A 22,360-nucleotide genomic window follows, 5' to 3' on the forward strand; every position below is an offset into this window, starting at 1 on the left:
TTAGTGGTCACTGAAAGCAAATAAAAATATGTAATTCTCCCCTGCTAAACGCAGCCATGTTCTTGGATGGGATTTTACTTCTGCCATTTTCTCTTTTCTTATAAAGAGCTGGATGCTGAAGGCTCTTAAATGTCCATTTCAAGAATCTCAGGTCCTAGAGTTTTCAGGGTGGGGAGGGACGTGTCTAGTTTTGGTTTTACATTTTGTGGTTCAAATTGAGGATAGAATTAAAACTAAATGCCAGTATTAGATAAAAGTACGTGTTGTTCATCTACAGATTGCACATAAAAAATGTCAACTGGATTTAATAGCTGATTTAGGGAAGAAAGAGAATTGTGTATCAAGGCTTTTCAAGTAAGTGTTCACTGACTCCCTGAAAATTCTAGAATAGTAAAATGATTTACTGGACATTTGCTGATTATATTGCCTTGCAGTATCATGAATAGACTGCAGATTATTTAAAAAATCCCAACAACAAAACTCACAAAAACAAACTAAACCCCCAAAACAAACATGAACAAAAAGCCCCCCCCAACCAAATCCCAAACAAACAAAAAATCCTAAACCAACTGTGATTTATAAAAAACATTACATCTTATAATGCTGGAGAGAATTGGAGCAGCCTTGTGGGCATTTCGTGAGATTGGAAGACACGTAGAGAGTGTCCAGATTACTGAACTTCTCTGAGGTGGATATAACTTTCCTTCTTACACTAGTGAGCTCTTACTGGAAAGAGGTTTAAGTGTGGACAGTAGCTACCAGAGGGTAGCTTGTTTACCTGGATTCAGTGAACAGAAAGCAAATTGAGAACAACTTAATACCAAACACTTTATTACTTATGCTCGTTATTTACAGTATTTACATATTGCACGTTCACTGGAATGTTTTATACATTTATTATATAAAGTAAATTAATGGCAGCTTGTGTTTGTGTACAAAATCCATGCTCCACTGTCCCAAAAAGTATGTCTACTTGGAATTACGTTCCTGTTTGTCATGCAGTTTGTACTCCCAGGGTACAATGTGACCCCAATGCAAGTCTGTTTTAACCAAACTTTTAAAAAAATTGCATAAGCATGAAGAGTATCAAGTGACCACAACTACCGTGGAGCAGATCTTTAGTAGTTCTAGATATACAAACAAACATTCCTTAAAATTTTAGAATTAAGCAATAGAACATCAATTTTCTTGGTGAATTATTTGTGTTTACATCATTTTTGGCAGCATTACACATCAATTGTAAAGTGTGTTTTTAAGTATGGAGCATTAAATACTACTGGCAGTTATGCTACTGTAAAGGATGTCAATCTGCAAACTTGATGGCATACAAAATGCATGTTAAAAGAATTATGGGAAGTAGTCTCAATCTGCAAAAATAAATCTCTTGTTCACAATGGAATTTGCTAAAAGGTAGTAAGTTCTATTTCCCTGTTGGTTTCCAAGGCACTTCTCTTGGTTCTTGGTGTTTCTTGTCATGGTAACAACATCTGGTGGATTAAAAGAAAGAAGAAAATTGCCTTTCACCACTTTTATATTCACATACATGTGTTTGAAAATGTGTTTAACATGCTGAAAATAAATAAAACTTGAGAATTCCATAAGAACTTTTAAAAGATCCAGTAGCGCATTTCTTATTTAGCTCAGTTTGTATCAACCTGACTGTTAAATTAATAGTTTGTTAGTTAAAGCTGTGTTGGTTCATTTTAGGTAGACAGATAAGGAAAATCCAGTTCCTGTACAAAATATGCTCATAGTTAAGTCTGGCATGTTCTAATGACTGCAGCTGTGAAGTCAAAAAGTGAATAAACCTCAGAAATAGCATTATCAGACTGTAAAAGTCTGTCTAGATGCCTTGGTGTCAGTAAGTTGTTGATAAGATCTAGGAAGGATTTGATATTTCTCTGGGCCCATTTGAAGAAACTTGGAATCGTATAAACAAGAAACAAATAGAAGTAAATTTCTGAGATTTGGTCGTATAAATATAGCTCCTGGAACATGCAAACACTGAGGCAGCACAAACTGAGGAGGAGCTGCAGTGTTTCAATTTGCTGGTGGTTCTAGTAACTCTTCCCAGAATAGTTTCTTGGAATGAAATCAAAACCACTTCTATGATACTGATATCAAAATCACTGATACAAAATGACAGGTTTCCACATTGGTTATGTATGTATATTGTCTGTACTCTAGAAATGTTGATTCAGAGGTTGAACAGTGAAGGTTTTCAGACCCCTGTTGCCCCACACCTTTAAGCCATTTTAAGAAAATGTTGAGTAACTGAGTATAAGTATACATATCTAAAAGTCCATCCTCTCTCCAGTAACTTCTGAGTTTGTTTTCTGCAACCAGATTTTCTAGATGGATGACCACTGAATGCTGCAAGTCTGTCCACCCAGTTTCATGTCCTTCTAAGCCTGTTATTGTTCTTTTTTAGAACTAAAAATTGTATGATGTCTTTTTAATCAGCAGGAACTACACAGTCAAAAGACATAGCTCTTACATGTGAACAGATTCAGCTGAAGCTTGTGTATCTCATAGATGTCCAAAGTCCATGTGGGAGATAAAAATCAGTGGTATTCTGATGCTAGAGTTCTGCTGATGACGTTTTTCACAGTTAAAGCTTTCATATTGTCTGTCTGAACGTAGGTAACTCTCCTTCCCATGATCAGGGTGAATTCTCTGATACTCTGCGTTTCTCTACATTTTCTACTGCTTAAGTATAATTCATAATGGAATCATTTGGATGCAAAGTCAGTTGGACTTGACATAATCCATTGGAAATCAAGCTATTGGTGCATACAGAAATACTTGTTAGTAGTATTTAAACATTTAGTTTTGCAATTTTTGAAAGCTATTAGGAAATGTAATAATGTTACAGAAAAGCTTAATGTAATTTAGGGGTTTTCTCTGGCTTTGCAGATAGGACAATGACTTCTTTTTTTTTAATGTCTTTCCTTAGAGTGGAAACTGATGTAAATTTTCCTTGTCTTGCATTTTCATCTAGCTTATTTTCTGTATGTATGGTCCTACTGTACCCTGTTTAGGCTATGATGTTTAAAAGTGATGTTTAAAAGAAATTAACGTGCTTTCGGTTTGATCAGCGTGTGGTACACTTGTGGTACAACTGACAGGTTAAACACTAAAAATGTAATAAATATTTTTCATTACTAGTGGGAATATACAGCTCGCTGAGGGTGAAAAACAGCAGACAGGATGCTTATCCAGACCTGCTTTTGCATGGGTATCTGATCAAAAGCTCTGGATCTTAGATTCCCAGTGCTCAGGTAACTTACAGTTTTCTAAACCCCTGGCATTTTCAGAGACCCTTGAAAAGGCCTCATATTTTTAGCATTGATTAATCTGCTGTACTTTCTTTTAACTTTTTATTTCACATTATATGGATCAGTCTAGGAAAATTAGACTCTAATTTAGCTGAAAGGTGACTGGTAGTCTTACTGGAGATCCTGAACACGATTTGACTACAGCATCTGTTGAGAATATAGGTAACTATACAGTTCCTTTCCCCTCTTTAATTCAGTCTTTAGTTCTCCTTTGCTAATGCAAGGGAAAAAAAAACACAAAAGCCCCCACCCAAACCAACCAACCAACCCATGCAATTGTTCCAATTTTTGAAAGCATAAATGAAAGCTAGTGTAAAGGCATATTAACAGCTTTCCAGATTTCTTTCTAGTTATTATCTGTGCATGATGATAAATCCTGCAAGAAAAAGCTAATGTATATGAGAAGAATGTAGTGGTTTAAAGATCAATATAAACCTTAAAATACCGTGCCAGTAGGATTTTGTAGCAGAACTTCCATGTGCTTACATCAAAAAATTCTTTCCCCAAGTATGCACACCCAGGTGGAAGTCTGTGGTGTAATGAGAGAGATCCATGCACTGATGATAAAGTTCTTAATGTTCCATCTGGTGTTAGCCACAGACATCCCATAGTAAGCAAAAGTACAAATTGCTCTTACTAAACTTGGACTATGCCACACTAGTAACCTGCACTGGCTGCCTATTTAATGCAAAGCAGTAGTTCTGATAAGAGTCTTAAATTAGTTACCTTGGGAACTACTTCCTGGCACCAGACAGAGGTGACTGAACATGCCCTGAGAAGCTGTATGTGATGGGTCAAGCTATATATTCTAGAAGAAGAGGGTCTGCCTTCACTGAACAATACAAAACCCCCTCATCTTAATTTCACCTTCACTTTTATGAAATCAGAGTGATTTACTTTAAAAAGTAAAAAAAAAACCATAAAAACTTGTCAGTATAGACATCAGAAGAAATCTTCAAAACAGAAGGATGTAATAATATGTGATAATGCAGTCCTTAGTCTTTGAACTACTGCTCATGGTACAAGAAGGTTTTCAACATACATTGTGAGACCAGTGGTGGGCTCTAGCAAATACTTAAAGAACTCCTAATGGAAAATGGAGGGCACCAACAGTAACACCAGAGTTTCCAAACAAAAGCAGTAAAATCTGTATGACTGTAGCCAAAGTGGCTGTGACAAATGCTGTCAAACGTGACAGATTTTCAGATTCATCACCATCACAGGAAATACTCAAGATCTGAAATGGGAACTTTATTTAGGTGAAGTCTTCAGGAATCTTGTTCCTGACATTTCTTACCTACTGCAGATACAGACAACATCACAGTTGTGGGATGTATCTGTATGGGGTGGGACAAAGCAACCATGGAATATGGGAAATACTAGGAAGCTGGCTGACAGAACAAAAAAGAGCATCAAGGACAGGACTCTTACTATAGCTGTGCTGACCACAAGAAGGGGTTACAGAATAAAATTAATCAGAGATGGGGCTGGTGGCAGCCAAGGAATATTGCTTGGGTTGCTGATTGAAAAAAAAAAAAAAAAAAAAGGACTACTGAGTGATGTGGCAATACAAATCTGTTGCTCTGGCTTCACTCATGCAATCTTAACAAGCTGAAGGGCTGTTACTGGGTCCCTGCATTTCTCATATCTGTGGAACAGGCAGAATGGGAGCATACGCTCTAAAAAAAGAGAAGATGGAGCCCAGTTACACATGTGTAGGGTAAATGAGAAAAAGTGAAGGCTCCATAAGACACGTTGTACCACAAGCACACATGCGCCCGCTCAGGTACGAGACAGTCACAGCTGTCCAGGGTAATAATCCATCTGTAGCCCAGCCCACTTGAAGCCTCCAATGAAATGAAAATCAGATAATAAGCAAAAGAGGAAACCTAATTTGTTTCACACAAATTGAACTGATGCAGTGAAAAAGCTTTGAGGGGAAAAGATGCTTAATCTTATGGAGACATTTATGAATCTCAAAGCATATGTGGCAGAGAATAGTCTGTCTTTCTACTAACAGGGGTTGCTTAACAATCCTACCACTACTGATTTGTGTCTGTGTGGAGAATAACAGAAGTGGAGTTGTTATTGACATTGCAACATGCCTGCTAGTTGAACAAAGGTGTTTTTTCAGAGATGGAAATTTTTAAATAGACTCCCAGCTTGAGATGTGAACTCCTTCGTACTGCAAGTCTGTGATTACATGACGGGATGTTAAGATAAAGTTTCCTAAAGAAAGGGAGAAAATAATTTCCTACTCTGATGTATCCGCTTATTGGTATTGGTAATAATATTCACCTATTTGCAAAGTTAAACAAATTATGTCTTATTTATCCACAGTGGATTGAGAGAATGGCTTGTAGCAACCTTTTATGAAATTGAATAGCTCCGTGATGTTTTCCTGCAGTCATCTTTTTTTTAGACTAAACAATCCCAACTCCTTTAACTTTTCTGTTAAACTTTTTCTAGGCCTTTGGTAATCCACATTGCTCTTCTCTGGACTCTTTTAAGAATCACCCATATGTCTTCAAGGGTGGTATCCTTAATTAAATACGGTATTCCAGTAACTGATTATTTCAGATGTTTCATAAACAATTATTTTATTTATAAATTTCAGTATGTTGTTTGACTTTTTTCAAGTGGGACATGGTTGACTTGTTTAGTTTGTGATCCACTACAACCCCTATGTTTTTGACAAAACATCTTGTCTGTTCACAAAATGCCATGTATTCTGCCACTCTGGTAACTCTGAAGCTGAATACTCCTACGTGACTTCATAATTCTGCTCTTTAAATTTTATCCTTGTTTTAGACTATTCAGCTTATTTTCTAAGATTAGTATATTTTCAAGATTGTACTGTGTCATGGTTGCTTCTCCTACACTACTCTAATAATATAGTATTCTATCACCCAAGTTATTAATGAAAGTATTGAATATCATACCCAAATGAAGCTGTGTGACGCTGCCCAATACATTTTTCCAGTTTTGACAGTAAAGCACTAATAACTTGTGTATCTTTTTCCAGTCATTTTTACATTTACCTTGATCACATTTCCCTAGCTTCCTTCTGAGAACGCCATGCAAAACACTGTCAATGCTTTAAAAAAGTAAACTAAAATTATTAATATTTATTACTTTTTCTCACTGATTCTCTCCACTAGATGTTTATTTTGTCACACAGTTAAAATACCTTGGTTTGACAGCATTTGTTACTAACAGGTCCATATGGTCATTATTTATCCCTTTGTCCAAGGTCACATTTTCATCTCAGGAAAAGGTTGAGGACAGAATGTGAATTAGTCCTTCTGTATTCTTTTTGACAGTTTCCTAAAAATACAGATAGATTGGAGGTACTTTTTGGGTTGGTTGGTTGGCTTTTTATTTTGGTGCATGATGAAATTTCCCAAATATTTGTGGGAAGTAGAGGTACATGTAGGCAAGAAGGGAGGGAATTAACCCATAGACATGAGAGGTGAACACAGTGAAATCCCAGGAAATCCGAGTAGCTTGAAGTTAGTTTATCAGTGCTACTAATAATACATTTTAATTGAATTACTATAAAAGCACCTGCAGCCTATCTACATTTATAAAGCTTTCATGTGTATAGCTATGTATATATTAACTCAGACTAAAGAGTACACCATAGATGTACAGCTGCACACATAAAAGGGTGGCTGCTGCTCCTGATACAGGCAATTGTGTACTGAGTCAACTCTTGAAAAATAAGCCACAGCTGTAGAGTTTTGTTCTACAACAACAAATCACTATCTGCTAACTGTATGCTGCTATAAATAATTCACAGATGATGCACATGGACTTTTATGTAATGACTTCCAGCAGGGGGTACCCTTTCCTTGATGCCAAAATTTGCCAGATTAAGCCAGTTCCTTTGAGTTGCGTGAGAGGGGAATACCTTTGCTAAAGGACAGTTGTTATTAAACACCCATGAATTCTCATGTATGAAGCACAACATCCACTGCTTTGCTATGCAGTGGAATATCATCACTGCTAAGAAAAAGCTTACCTTTATCCTTCCATGCACACTGGGCTTACTGCCAACCGAGTAAGAAGCCTGGCACATCTTTTATAGTCTGTCATGAAAAAAGAGCATAAATAGATTACCAAAGTAACCAATTTTGCCTTTAAAAATCAACATTGATATCAGTGTCAAATTAGTGTTGTAGTAAAGTTTAATGAATACCTTAGTTTGCAATAGAAAAAAAGTCAACTCCTTAGACTTAGAAATGCAGTGTGTAAAAACTGTGTAACTGAAAGCCATGTCTAATGCCACATTAACTGTGCAACTGACTTCTGCATATGTTCCATCTGTAAACAAATAGCATGAATGTGCTTGGAGACACTCCAAGTGTATATATGCATGAAAATTTATATATCTGTGTCTATGCTTACATTCAGGATCTAAACATGTGACTGTAGTATCTCCATACTAGAGGAAGAGTAAGTTGTGCTCATCCACCTTTAAAATCCAGCCCTCAACGAACAATCTATCAACTTAATGTTAAGTAATGCCACTCTCCAATAGATTTTCTTCAAATTAGACAAATAACATTTAGTCATAGGAATGTTAAGTCCAGCCCAAGTATGTGACCACATCATAAACATTCATAACTATCAAGTTTCATCTCAAAACTAGTAAAATTGTTTTTTTCCATAGTAGTCCTATTATTAGTTGTTCATATTTTAGGTACCTTCTTCTTTTTCATGCATTTGTAATAAGGAACAGAACCAATGCAAAACTAAAAAAAAAAATCAAAGGGATTTTTTTTTTTCATTAACATGACAAACTGAAAGCAAGTAATGTGAAAGCTAGTTATGGACAGACAGAAAACTAAATTACTTTTCAGGTGTCAATGCTACTATGGTGTGCAAAATACTAGAAAGGGTGCCAGCAAAATTCCTTTGTACTGGCTACCACCATGTTGCAGCCTCATAGATGCTTTTAATTTCTTTGGCCTTTGAATTTCTACACAGAATGAACAGTATTATTTGAAGTCAAAAAGTAACATCATTCTGTGCATGAAGAATTAAAGTAGGCTGTTTACGTCATTTTCCTAGAAGAAAGTTACTTCAAAAGATGCTAGTCAGTCCAGTCCAGTAACTGATGTTGATTTTCATTAGGCATTATTTCATTAATGAGTAACTACATCTAATATTTCCTAGAGATGCAATGTTACTAATCTCTAACTCACAGCATAGTTATGCTATAATTGCCATTCGTCCAAATTATCCTCCATTATCCAGACATGATATTGGTGGGTATGTCACCTGTCAGAAGGAAAAGGCTAATTTAGATTTTAGGCCAACTAGTTTTTAGCTTCACAGCTTGGAGCTGTGCTGAGTCAAATGATGTTTGTATTGTAATCTTTATGAAAAAGGTAATATGACCATTTGCTTGTTCAAACAGACAAGTTATGAACAACTTCTATCTCCACCCATACAAACACAATGGGATCCTATCATCTATAAATCCCTATCTTTCCAAAGCATTCGTAATCTGAAGCCTTACAAACAGGGAAAAAGTCTACAATTCTTACCAAATATGCCTTTTAAGTATATTGGGCTGAAATATTTATTAATACTTGAAACTTGGAATCTGTAACTCTTGTTTCTATTCCCAGCTCTGCTACTGACCCAAGTGGTTGACCTCAAACAAGTAAAATAAAGTGTGCTTCCATTCTGAAAAGGCTGTACTAAAATAGCATCTGCTTACTCAACAGGTCCACCTCTGTATGAATCTGGAGTCACATCTATGGACTGATAATGTCAGTGTTTGATTTCATTGTCTCTGTGCTGCCAACAGTGAAGAGATATCATAAACTGCATTTGCTTATTTGTGTCCATCAGCACTTTTTTTTCCTAAGCCTGAGGAAGTTATATTTTTGTAATTCAGTGAACACAAGTGTTGCAAAGATTAATTGTCAACACCACTGATAGACTGGTAGCTGAATAGTCGAAATAGAAAATGTCTATAAAATATGTTCTAGACAAATAATCAATGAAAAGGAAATAATCCCACCTGGATTTCTGATCCTATATTGAATTTGCAGCACTAGAAAGTAAATATGAGATGTTTGTGAGAGGGGTCATGTTCCTGTGAAAAGTAAACACTTGATTTGGAACCCAGGAGGCATATACATCCGTACCTAAGGACACAGTGTTTAGAACCATTGTTCACAATGTATTTCCAGTGAAAAGGTTTTGTTTCCATTTTCCTCTCTGTAATGCTGATGCTGTCCTAGCAATGCTGTAAAGAATACTTAGTATATTTCAGAGCATTCAAAACTCTTCCTTGCAAACAACGAGTTCTGACCTTGTATCACTACTGTTACCTGACAGACCTATTAAATTTGAGTTTCCTTTTGTTTTAGGGAAGTTTCTCGTTTTGTCACTTACATGCTGGGATGGTGCAGTCCCTTGTATTGTGATAAAGCCGATGAAAGTGTTTACTACATTTTGGGCTAAAGTAGAGTGGACCTGAAATACAAAGAAACAATAAGTTATGAATTAGCACAGGTCACAGGAAGAGTAGTGCAGCTTATGGTCTGTACATTAAATGATGGATACCAATGCAAAATTACAACATACCTGTTAAATGCTTTAAAAACTTGTCTTTCATCCTCAGATCTCTGGGAACTATTTCTGTTGGACAGAAAAAAGAATAGTCACTCTGCTGCACTGGAACTCTGCTTGCCAAGCATAATATGAGGACAGGGAATATTCTGTCCAGCAAACATCACCACTGTGTCTTGACAGGTGCACAGAGGTCAAAAGTCCTTTGCATATAGTAGGCCAAATTTCAAGCACTTGTTTTACATAGGAACCCCTGTAAAATGCTCTGTGAAACACACTGTGATGATGAAACAATATCTGTTAGATGTGTGGTCATTAATGATGATGGTTATTTACTAAGAGTCAGATTTTAGCTCTCTATGAATTATACTATCAAATTTACCTAGATTTAAATTCTTTAAAAAATTTTAGTTCATGGTTGCTCAGAAATAGTATATTACACTAGTGGTAAAGATCCAAAGATAAATTCAAGTTTGGCGTTGTGTCTTCTAATTCTCTTATGCAAATATGTCCACTATTCTATCACAGGTATGTTTGTACTAGCACTGTTCTGCTGTAATCATGGAACCGGATTGATCTACTTACAGGAATTTTTTTTCCTTCCCCTTTAGCAGTAAATAAAATTCACAGGAAATGATTCCAAGCAAATTGCTCTCTTCTGGCTCCCTGTGTTTGTGGTTTACCGCCTTGCGTTTTGTGTTCAGCAGATGGCAAAATGAAACTGGTTTACTGAAATCCATTTTAGCCCTAACCCTCACTTGTGACTTCCTGATTTACAGCTATCTTTGATTGCTTTCCGTTACAAACTCTATGCTGATAGCTTAGTGCTGATTGTGTATGATACACTACATGGTGCTTTATTTATTTGACCATAAATGCCTGAGCAGCCTTTTTCACTCCCCTGGCACCTCTTATCAGATATAAAGCGAGAGAGCATTTCCATCCAGATCTGATTCACTTGTGAGTTTAGACACTTCTCGAAAGTCATTCTTCATTTACTTCTAACTTTAGTCAGTGTAAGTAAAATTGACCTTATCCAATTTGACCTAATTATGTCATGAAGAGCATTAAAAACACACATGCTTCACTCAGAAATTTCCCATGGGACCAACTCACTGGGAAAGTGATGCCAAAACTGAAATGAAAGACTCTTAACTAGTAGTTCATTTTCAGAGTTGCTGGGAATAACTCCATTATAATAACAGAATGAAAAATCTTGCCTAGGAGTCAGTAACAACACTACCAACTAATCTGCTCTGAAGCAGGTTTATTAATTAATTATACTGCACAAGCCAGATGTTTCACACCAATATGCTGATGTACGGTGACCAAAAATTATGTCCATGTTCCAAGGTGAGATTTAAAGTTGTGCAGATCAGGATTCCCTGCTTAGTCTGGCCTCTTTGACTTTTCAGCATTTATAAAACAAAATGTTCTCTCCCTGATGATCTTAAGCAGAACAAAATTGTCTTCCTTTGTACATTCATTAATCATCCACATGGAGAAGCAACATTTTCATGACAACCACCAATAAATGCAAATCACAAGGATATTTGAATATGAATGAGAATGAAGAAAAGGTACAATGAAGTTTTATGAGATCAATAAAGACAAAATAAATAGCACACAAACAAAATAAAAGCCACGTTGGGAAAAGGTGAGTAGGCATTTGCTGGAAAATACTCAGAAAGTCACTTTCAGTAGGAGGGGTAAGATGAGCAGCAGTAATGCTGCAGGGGCTTGGGAGTGACAGGGAACAGTAAATTAGGCATGGCAGCAGGAGAAGCCAAATCAATTTTCAACAGGATGCACAGAGGTACATCACAAAACTGAGCAGGAACTATCCATCACTGTGTGGCTGGTATGACTACTTCTGGACTGCTCTGTGCAACCTGAACATCTTACAAACAAACCTAGGCTTTCACTGGAGGTTAGAGAAGAGTCAGTTAAATGAACAGAAGTATGACTGCAGGAATGTTCCAGATTGGTCACAACCTCTACAGTGGTAGAGGAGTAGTGGTTCAGTTCCCTAGTATTTCAAAGGTGCTACCTCTGGAGTACAAAAGGAATGAACAAGCAGGGCTAAAAGTTCAATGAAGCTGAGCTTCAGGAAAGACTTCTAGACATGGGGTCTTTAAGGACCTGCTATAGTCCTGCAGGGGAATTCTTGCTAGGGTCATTTCCAAGAAACACTTAAACCACGCACATTACCACAATAAGTGGTAACCTTCCAGGAAAAAGAGCGTTTTCATCCCTTGTTTCTTTGAGCTCAGCCCATTTCAGTTTATTCCCTTATTAATAGGTTTCGTTCAAAGCCACAGGAAGTTGGACTTGCAGTTGAGTACATTATCCAGAGAGTAAAAGACTCTGAGATGTAACTGGAAGTTTTCTATTCCAAATTTACCATCTGTGTCTGTTTCTGATACCAAAGGGAACCTGCAATATTTTGAGCAGTGAATTCTTCATATAAAATTAGTAACCTGATGTGCTATCTCATTCACCAAGCACCCTAGAGAAAAAAAAGATCTCCTATGTCATGGATTATGACGACTTACCAACTCTCTGCTCATCCTGGTATCCTCCATAGTCAGCCACTTCCCTTCGATCCAAGTTATAGTCATGCTTGGAGAAGTACTGCAGCCCACTCTCCTTCTCCAGGTGGTACCTTTTCAGTTCCTGAATGATCTCCATGATCAGATTTAGGAGACTTTGCTTGTCCTTCAAATCTGTGGAGTCAGTTTTCTCTTTGCAATATCCCGCTGAGAGCATTAAGAGTACCAGCCCTAGCAGCCTAGGAGACCTCAGTCCACTCATTGCAGTCCGACCTGAAGAGTGCTCGAGGGGATGAAGAGGAACGATCCACTGCTGTGGGAGGCCTCCTGTTTCACTGGAAGAGAAAACCGGGGGGGTGGGTCGAAGGTGGGGAGAGTCGTGGGGATGAAATACGAAACATCACAGGAGGGGAGAGCGTAGACTACTCCCCAGGTTACACAAGGCGGGGGCGCAGACCGCTCCAGAGGCCCCGCGCCGGGCCGCGGGGGACTGGCGGGGCGGAGCAGGGCGGGGGGTCAGCCGCTGCCCCCGCCGCCCGGAGCGCCCGCCCGCGGGCAGAGCTGGCCCAGCGCCGCGGCAGTGCCCGCCCGGCGTTCCGCAACCGAGCCTCGCGGGAGAGTGGGTGCGCAGCCCCGCAGCGTGGACGGGCGGGGGTGCCCGGCGGGACCCCTCGCCCAGCGCCCAGCGAATCGGACCGGCGTTCCGCCCCGCCTCTCCCCGCCCCGCCCGCGGCCGCGGAGCGTAGCAGCGCGGGCGATGGGATAACTTTCTCCGAAGTTTGTGCCGTAGAGCCTCGGCAGCTGCGCACCGAGTGGGTCCCCACTCTCGCTCGGCGGCCGGGCTGCGGGCAGGAGCGGCGGGACAGGCGGTGCGCGACTGGGGGGCAGCCGTCCGTGCGCAGGGAGCGGCAGCGCCAGCCTCCCCTCTCTCTGTCCCTCTTCCCGGCTCAGGGAAGGGGCGCGGGCGGACTCGGGGAGCAGCCCGGAGCGGCGGCCAGCGGCATCCCCGTAGTCCCTCTCCTTCGGACGGCTGAGTGCCCGCGCACACTCGGCCCGCGCTCCGTGCGGCGGATCTGCCCCGCCACCTCCGGCGGGGTCCGGCGGGGCCGCTCTCGCCCGCGGGCTGTCACTGGCCCCGCCGCACGCAGCGCTTCGGCGCCGCGGGGCAGGAGGGGTGCGGGCGTGGGGAGGGAGACGGAGGGGAAGGAGGTTGCTGGCCCTCGCCGGCCGCTTTACCTGTCTCTCCGTCCCAGAAGCCGAGGTGTCTTTCCCCCGGGAGCCGCTCCCCGGACGGCAGCAGCCCGCGAGTGGTGGGGAGTCCAAGTATTCCGCGGCTGGCCGGCCCGCCCGCCCCCCTCCCGTCCCTGCGCTCCCGTTGTATCCACAAACTACTCCATCGCCGCCAACCCCAGCGCAGCCGCTTATATAGGCTATAGGATGGACATGAGACGGCAGATAGTATCGACTTGGAAGTGGGTGGAAAACAATAAAAGTCGACTTGGCAACCTCGGGAGCGTCGCTGCTTGCACAAGCCCCCCCTTCCCGCCCTCTCTCCCCTCCCGCTCCGGTCCCCCCGTCCCTCCCCCTGCTCGGCTCTCCCGGGTAGGGCTCAGTCACTCCTTCGCCTCTCTCCGACGTAAGGAGACGGTCCCAAGTGTGTGTGTGGAGTGGGAGGGGGCGGCGACGGGAAGATGGGGACGGGAGGGGGGCGGGGGGGGCGCTTCTCCCGAGCCTTTAATTAGAAACGCGCTGAGGAGCCTCTGAAATATTGATGTCCCTGGCGCAGCTCCCGTCAGGCAGGTCCCCGGCCCGCGGCCGCAGCCCCGCAGGGGGCGGGCGGGGAAGCCTCGTGTTTACCGGGAACTCCGGGCCCGGCTGCGGCGGGGAAGGGGAGGTGTTGGGGCGGGGGAGAGCTGCCGGGGAAGGGGAAGGCTATTTCTGCTCGCGCCGGCCGGGAAGCCCGCGGAGAGGCGGCTGGAGCGGATCTGGGTGGACGGAGGGAACGGGCGTGCCGCCTCTGTCGCCGATTCTTGGCACGGGCGGTCCCGGGTGGCGAGGCGGCTTCCTGGGCTCCCGGCGCGGCGCTGCCTGGAAGCGCTCCCAGCGGGGCCGGGGGAGGAGGAGAACGAAGGCACTGCCACCGGCGGGAGCGCCCTGTCCGCTCCCGCAGCCGCCGGCCCCTCAGAGATGACAGCCAAGCGGGGAGCGCTGAGCCCCGTCCTGCGAGACCCCTCCCCAGAACACACACGCGGCCGCCCTGCCCGCGGAGCCCCTCGGGGCGTGGTGGTGGGGGCTGAAACACGATCCGGTTGAACTTTCCCTGTTTACTCTGATTGTGTGGATAAACCTCTCCCTTGGCAGCCGAAACGGGCAAACGCGCAGCTGGACCGCGTGTCGGCCGCGCTTCCCAAGCCCCGGGAGGCGGCGGCCGGGACCGGGCGGCGCTCGGGGCCGGGGCCGCCCGCAGGTATCGCGGCGGTCCCCTCAGGCAGCGGCCACAGCGGCCCCCAGCGGCCCAACCCGCCCGAGCGCGGCGCGGCCGCCGCCAGGCGGCGCTGGGGGCCCCGCCGTGAGGGACGGAGGGGCAGGGTCAGCAGGGACACTGAAGACCATCCTGTTGCAATCCCCCCGCCCCGGGCAGGAACATCTTCCGCCAGACCAGGTTGCTCTAAGCCCCGTCCAACCTGTCCTTGAATATTCCCAGGGACGGGGCATTCACAGCTTCGCCCACTGTATGTGTTTCACTGCGTGCAGCTGTGTTCCCCAACTGGTTTATTATTTTTACCTGTATTAATCGATTTATCTTCAAAAACGGCATACAAATGGCACATATGTCTGTTACTACAAAAATCTCAGCCCATGCTGTCACAGTGAAGGTACAGAACCATTAATAAAATACCTGGAAAAATACATACCGCATGATGAAGAAAAAGACCCAGAGGCAAGACTGAGCAAGACGGCTTTGTCAAGAGTCCAGAATCCTACCTCCTCTTGGCTTCATGGTTTGTTTCCAGAGACTTTAAGGCTCGGGGGAAAACAAGAAATTGAACAATCATTTCAACAGTGAGAAAGAATGTCCCTTTACATGACATAACTTGGTATGGCTGTATTTACATGTTAATCATTCCAAATATTGACACATTGGGGTCACCTACTGGGGACAGAGAAGATGGAAAACAAGCCAGGCTGTATACAGCCTCATATTCTGTTCCTAAGATTACATTTCAAGTAGTGCTTCACCTGAAGTAATCTCTTTGGGGAAAGGTAGATACAGCTGCAGAACTGAAAGAGGAATTCAACTAAACACCTGGATGGATTTTCCCTTTCCTTACAGCTACAATTTCCATGTTGTTTTTGGTCACCATCCCATAAGGAAGGAGCAGCCTGTGTTTTGGGTACACCCCAATTCAAGTCAGGAATGCTAGGCTGCGCCTTTTCTAGTATGTTAGATGTACCCAGACATGCCTGTCATGTCTGCCACAGAGACCAGCTATCAAGGAACAACTGACAAATTGTTAAATAATGTAGCTTTCTTCCATTTGAAGAGGCATTGGACTTTATCAGAAACTGTACTAATCCCTCTTATGAGGTAACTCCACCATGAATCCAGGAATGGGATAGCTGGAACTGGCCAAAGACACGCAAAGGAAAAATTAACATAATAAATAATTTAATTCCATCGCTCAGAGACATTCCACTTCAATTTACTAATACAGACATAGATTCAAAGTACAGTGAAGGTGTTAACTGAGAGATGAGATAGATGAACAGTTGGTTGTCTTTTTCTGCATGCAGAATCTGATGCAAGGGTCTGATTTGTTTACATTGAGTTATGCAAAGATATGTAATAGCTCCCATGTCTTCAATGGAGTTAACTGAAATTCCCACTGATAAGTTTAGGATGATAATTTAATATTCTAACAGGTTATATTTTCTTAAGTACATTTTCTTAGGGCTCCATTTAAGCTAACCATCTAATGACAACACTTAAATGCTATCAGGTTTCTACTCAAGCCTTCCATGCACCCCTGGTGTGATTCTTGAGGTTTCTAAAGTGAGTAGGTGCACAGTGTGCCATGAACATGCACAGGTTCTTGGACTTCTTCCCTGGATACCGGGAAGTGCCTGACTCTTGTCAGCACTTAGCAGCTAGGATGGTAAAGAAAGCATTCTTCCAGGATTTACAAGATGTAAGTTTTAATCCCTTCAGGCAGAGATGAAAGGTGAACACACCTTCCCTGCCAGGATGAAAACCTGCTTGCTTTCCTGAAAGAAGGTGGTGAGGAAGGTATGAAATTTAGTCCCAAAAAGCAATATGTACCTGGGAGAGCAGATCTCTAGAGGTATTGCTATGCAATTAGTATTTTGGCTTGTCCCAGCGGGTAGTTATAATTTAAAACTGATAGTATTTTTTTCTCTTATTTTTACAGGACATCAAGTTAGTTAACCCTTCTGCCGCCAAAATCTATGGATAGATTGATCTATAATGCCCTATCTTTGAAGTGAACTTCTTGATCCTCAGATTAAGGACCTTGTGAAATAAACATACACAAATGTGAAGAGCAAATGCAGTATTTGGTGAGTAGTTTTAACCAGTTTACTACTGTTCCATGTTCCCTTGACCATGAAACAGAGGCACTACATTTGGGATTTGGAACAATTGCCAGGAAGAATTTCTAGCTTTGTTAAATAACACACATTAGCCACTGTTTTCACCAATTCCATTCTAGAATGCCATTTTAAGACATTAAAGGAAAGATATCTTGACTTCTTTTACTTACATGGTGTACATGAAAACAAGAAAATGTGTTCTCTACGGTTCTGTCGTCTAAGACTGGTGAAATTTTCATGCTAAGAGCCCTACAGTTTCAAGCATGCTCTTGTTTCAGCTGATTATAACAGACATAAGGGTTCCTATCTATATTTAATAAAAGCAAGTGCAACATTTTCTGATGTGATTGCAGAGCAGAGCTGATTGTCTAAATCAGGCTCATAACCAATATATGAACTGAGTGTATGCTAAGGAGAAAATTCCAATGGACGTTTGTATGACTAGGCTAAAAAATGCTTCTTACATTGCTCTTTATTGACCTCAAAACCTCAAAAAGTATTTTAAAATACTTTTTTTTCCTTAAATGTCACAATAACTTACAGAAGTCTTGGTTTAAAAAAACAGAATTTTCACAAAAAGAAAAGCAGTATTTAGTCTTCAAGTTGCACATCAATCCTGATAGAGCTTAATATGATGGAATGAAATGGTGCTGATAATTCTCTTGGGTTGAGTGGTTATCAGTTGGTTGACACAGCAATTGGACTTACAAAGTGTTGACTTCACACATGGAATCTCTGTGATACTTAATTTTAAAATCTACATAGAAAGATATATACACTGCATCTAACAGATGACACTTTCCAAAACTTCTGCTCCAAGTTATGAAAATGCAGAATATGTTTTCAATATAATGTATTGTACAGAAGAAAGAAATAATATTTATGCACCTGGCTTGGTCCTCTCTGTTAGCCTCCAGCTCTCAGAGGCAATGCCCAGTGACAGCTGCTGGGGAGAGTAAAGATGAGGCGTTAAGAATTCCTGCAGCACTGAAATCAGCCAGAGAACATATATAACTAGAACAAAAACTTCAACAGATGTTAAGGGTATTAGAGCCGATTGAGCATTTTAAGGGCTTTCCCCACTTCCTACCTGATTCGAATGCCAACAAGATTAAAATCTCATTAATCATCACTGCAACCAAAACTGAAGAACTTCGATACAGTTCCCAACTGTTTCATCAGAATTACAGCCAGGGCCAGCTTGATGTTTGGTAGTAAGTTAAAAAAAGGAACCACAAATAAAATTCCCAACCAGATTTTTGGCTAGAACTTTTCTCTGCCTGTAAATTCAAAGGTAAAGACAGCTCTGAGTTGGCCAGTGCTTCAGTTATTGGGCCAGTTTCAAGAGTACATTCAACCATGTTTGCAGTGCTGCACCAGTGCAACAGTACTGCACCAACACACAACTCCTGTGGAAATCTTACTGAACAAGCAGGAGGAGATTTAAGTCTTAAGATGATAGTCTCACTTTTTTAGTTGCCTTTCATGATCTTCAGAGTACCCTCTGAAATCACCAGAGATCACTTCTCTGAATTATTCCGTATTCAGGTTTTGAGAGATACTTTTTTTTTTCCACAGTAGAGATAAACATTCCAGTGAAGCAAGTCAAACTTCTATTAACTGTAGACTATTGCCTACAAGAAGACACAAACATAGACCAGACTCTTAAGTTTTAAGCAGGTAAGGGAGGGTGGGGACTCAATGTCACTCTAAGAAACTACTATCCAGGCCATAGGCAGCTCTGTAGCTACTGTGCAGCACTGAGCCTACTACATGCGGGTTCACTGTTGACTCCGATATAACTCAGTTAGAGTTATATAGCTGCAGCCAAAGAAATTCCTTCCACATAAAATTAAGATTACAAGTAAAAGCCCTAGTTGATGTCTCATCAAACGATGGAGTGCATTACATTTTCTGGCCTAATCTGGTCTTTCTGTGCCAAAGGAAAGAGAATGGCTTCAGCATACATAAGAACTCAGTAGTTTTAGAGGCAGAGTAGCTTTGTCTTTCATCCCAGCCATGGTTCTTCGCTTGAAGAGACAAGTGGATCACATGTGTTTTTTAGAGCCACGTTTTGATAGTGTACTCTAAATCTGAGAATGTTATCTCACATTGTGTTTGCACCACTTGAAAAATTTATGCTGCCATCTCAGGCAACATAAGGATATCCCATGTGACTCACTATCAGCATCTGAATGCTAAGCGCAAGCACTGAGAACTTTAAAAAGCAGAGGAACGCCTTTCCTTCTGTGGGTCATCAGTAGGCAGGCTTGCTGCTCATTTAGTGAGCAGACCCTGTGACTCCCCCTGTGGAGAAATGGATGATGTTTCACAGACCATATGTAGAGCAGACCTGTTGGCCAGATTGTATTCCAGAGACCACCTGTAGGCAAGCATACCTTTTGGAAGATCATGTGCCTACCAAAGCTGCTAAGGGAGGGGGATGAGTTAATCCCCTTCTAGAAAGCTCTCTTTCAGGCTATGAGCAGTTCTACAGCTACTATGTAGCATTGAGGCCCCTACACATGTGTTCACTGTTGACCATAGGATCTCTCCTTCCAGAAACCAGCACTGCAGTCCCAGACTGTGCCCAGGCAGCCTCCTTGTGACCAGCTTCATAATGGGATAAGCTGCTATCCATGGTAAAGGAAGAAAGTTTATTTAACAGCGACAGAACACTATTAAGAACTGTCTATATATTTCAGAGTTCAACTTGTAGCTTTTCTTGATTCTGCACTTGAAGTGATACAAAGCTATGAAAATGCAGAATATATTTTCAATATAATGTATTGTACATCGTCTAGGCCAGGGTTGTGAATGTTTTCTCCTTGTATGGAAATCTGCTGTTCTTTACAGGAGAGAAAACATCCCAGGTCAGCTGAACTGCAAAAATTCCAGGACCTGGTATACACAGGATACATCTGCAGGAGTAAATGTAATGTGGTCAAGAGGATAAAGTCTGTGGCACTTAAGCCAGCTGGCACAGAATAAGGCATATCCATTCTGTCCATCCTTCTTACTGCCAGCGAGAGGACAGCCTTACGCAAACTACTCATTAGGAACACTTTCTGGGCTGCCTGGCTTCCCAACAGTACGTAGGAATCGATCAGGAGAGCTGTCACAGACTAACCACGTGCCAGGGACTTCCCTAACAATTTAACAGTATTGATGGTTGGGTTCCAGTGCCAGGAAACCTCCCTGGCAGTGTTCAGTTTCCTCTTCTGGGCACAACCTGTGGGTCCCACCTATGTTGCAAGGGATAGAGGCAAAAGCTTTGGGAACTATTACTGGTTGGTAGAACTGCCAGGAGCTTATTTTGCATTGCGACCTAAATGGGAATAAAATAAGCATCAGAATCTTGGAACTGCAACAGCTTTAAAAAGCAGTTTCGAACCTGAAATCAGCTTAAAAAAAATAGTTCAGTCCTTATGGTCAGGCAGCGGTACACAGCTTCCCCTGGAGGCAGCAAAGAATCAGTGCAAATTGGGCAGAACACAGTGAAATCAACATAGTTGCATAACAGAATAAAAAAGGCTTCTTTTCTTTTCTTCCTCTCAGGTCTATTGTCTTTATAAAAGCAAAATCTTTTAGATCTTGTGTGGCAATGGATCAAATTTGTTAATATCTTTAGGTTTTGTCTAGAGGAAAAGAAAAGGTTAAAAATTAATTTTATATGACCTTTACAAGCTGGTCTTTCTCCTAAGACAGAAAATACTTTGTCTCACTTTACATTATTTTTAACAAGCTATAACATACTTACTGAATGTTTTGTTATTGTGACTGCTCTCTTCAGCCTCTTTCCTGACCTGATTTTCTCATGCAGTTTTATTTTTATATATAATTTACATTTTTATTATTATTTATATTTAATATAATTTATATATTATATCCAATATATAATTGTTTATAATTTTATTATTGTATACTATTTCAGTTACTCATCTGTTTTTTAATGGAGAAATTTTCACACATAACAGAATAATACCATTTTGAGGCTGATCAAAACGTTTTAATAATTTCAGGGATTATTATTATTATTATTAACTTCATTTTTTGTCTTATTCTAGGGTAAAACGTCAAGTGTGTTCAAGTTTTTCTCAGAACATGAAGGCCAAATGGTTTTGAAAATGGAAACTGAAATGGATTTGACATTTGTCACAAAGGGGGACCAATCTTCAATTTTTATGGGTTGTTTTATTGTTGGTGTTGAAGTGTCATATTCCAAAAAATCACATTATAAAAGTCTTTTCTACAATTTTCACTCTATTTAGCAAACTTGGCTAAATGAATAAAAAAGCAACAGATACAGGTATGAGAAGACCTTATGTTGCTGAATTAGTACCTATTTGGTTAACATAAAAGATACAAATCAAATTGACGATTCACTGTTTATGTCATTCATTTAAATTTTACTTTGAGCTCAGCCTGAATAACAGAACCAGTGCAATTGCTTTCATGTTTTCCACTTGGCGTACTCATCTGGGGAAGTCTTCCAGCGTTTTGTGACAAATACCACAAGGGAAAGGTTTCTGTCTGAAAATGTTAATTTCTGATTAAAATATTCAAGATTTGAACTAAAAGGTTATTTCTTTAATATGCAAATTTTGTACAACGTTGTTCTGGTATATCAAGAATTTGTCTCTGTATTTCCCAATGCATCTTTTGAGGTCTGCAGTTATTCAACTTGAAAACATGGAATTCTGAGTAAAGAAAAAACCCTTGTTTCAGATGGCGTTATATATCACCTCTTCTTTGTTCATTCCTCTCATGTTAGAGAAGCAAGAGAATAATGCTCAAAGGAAAAGGGTTCTGACCATAGTAATAATGATTAGAAGCTAGATGAAATCTGGAACTTTAATTCTCTGAAAAAGTCTAACATTCCAAAATATCTTACTTTTGATTCGAGGCAATCTTACAAGGAAATAAAAAACCTGTCAAAGTTATTGACAATGGAAAATAAATATTGAAACAATTTCAGGAAATCAGAATACCCTATGAATTTTCTAAAATTAAACAGTGCACAAAACTTATTCAGAAGTGGGATCATTCTTGGGAGATCCTCAGAACTAGGACTAGCACAAGGAACATGTGGAACAGGATGCCTAGCAAATCAAGGCTTGAAGGCGTTTCCATGGTCTTTAAAGCTTGAATCTAGATTTCCCAAGGCTACTGTGTTCTTGGCTCCATGATGTTCTGCAACTCCCGACTGTGCCAAGAAACTTAATCTTGAGATTGGCTGTTCAATCTTTAAAGTCCACTGTCTGACTC

General features: G+C 41.1%; 1 protein-coding gene across 2 annotated transcripts; it reads right to left on the minus strand.

The window, feature by feature from the left end:
* Positions 1 to 1,224: 1,224 nt before the first annotated feature.
* ALKAL2 (ALK and LTK ligand 2) lies at positions 1,225 to 14,885 on the minus strand. 2 transcript variants are annotated; one of them, XM_027905676.1, is made up of 6 exons: positions 14,810 to 14,885; positions 12,485 to 12,816; positions 9,945 to 9,998; positions 9,753 to 9,833; positions 7,363 to 7,429; positions 1,225 to 1,487 (listed from the first exon to the last, which is right to left on the minus strand). In XM_027905676.1, exons 2-5 carry the CDS (start codon positions 12,741 to 12,743, stop codon positions 7,365 to 7,367), a joined length of 459 nt encoding a protein of 152 aa, XP_027761477.1. In that variant the 5' UTR covers positions 12,744 to 12,816; positions 14,810 to 14,885; the 3' UTR covers positions 1,225 to 1,487; positions 7,363 to 7,364. The 2 variants fall into 2 exon arrangements, with proteins under 2 accessions (XP_027761477.1, XP_027761476.1); XM_027905675.1 differs by lacking the exon at positions 14,810 to 14,885 and adding an exon at positions 13,718 to 13,982.
* Between the last annotated feature and the right edge of the window lie 7,475 nt (positions 14,886 to 22,360).

The sequence above is a fragment of the Empidonax traillii genome, unplaced genomic scaffold (assembly GCF_003031625.1).
Source record: "Empidonax traillii isolate 1590-97213 ecotype Southwest subspecies unplaced genomic scaffold, ASM303162v1 scaffold1194:size157107, whole genome shotgun sequence".
Lineage (NCBI taxonomy): Eukaryota > Metazoa > Chordata > Aves > Passeriformes > Tyrannidae > Empidonax > Empidonax traillii.

Coding starts and splice junctions, on each gene's coding strand:
- ALKAL2 (XM_027905676.1), bottom strand. CDS start 12,743: ATGAGTGGACTGAGGTCTCCTAGGCTGCTAGGGCTGGTACTCTTAATG. Junction 9,834..9,944: donor GTTTTTAAAGCATTTAACAG/GTATGTTGTAAT, acceptor TTTGTATTTCAG/GTCCACTCTACTTTAGCCCA. Junction 7,430..9,752: donor GGACTGCACCATCCCAGCAT/GTAAGTGACAAA, acceptor TTTTCATGACAG/ACTATAAAAGATGTGCCAGG.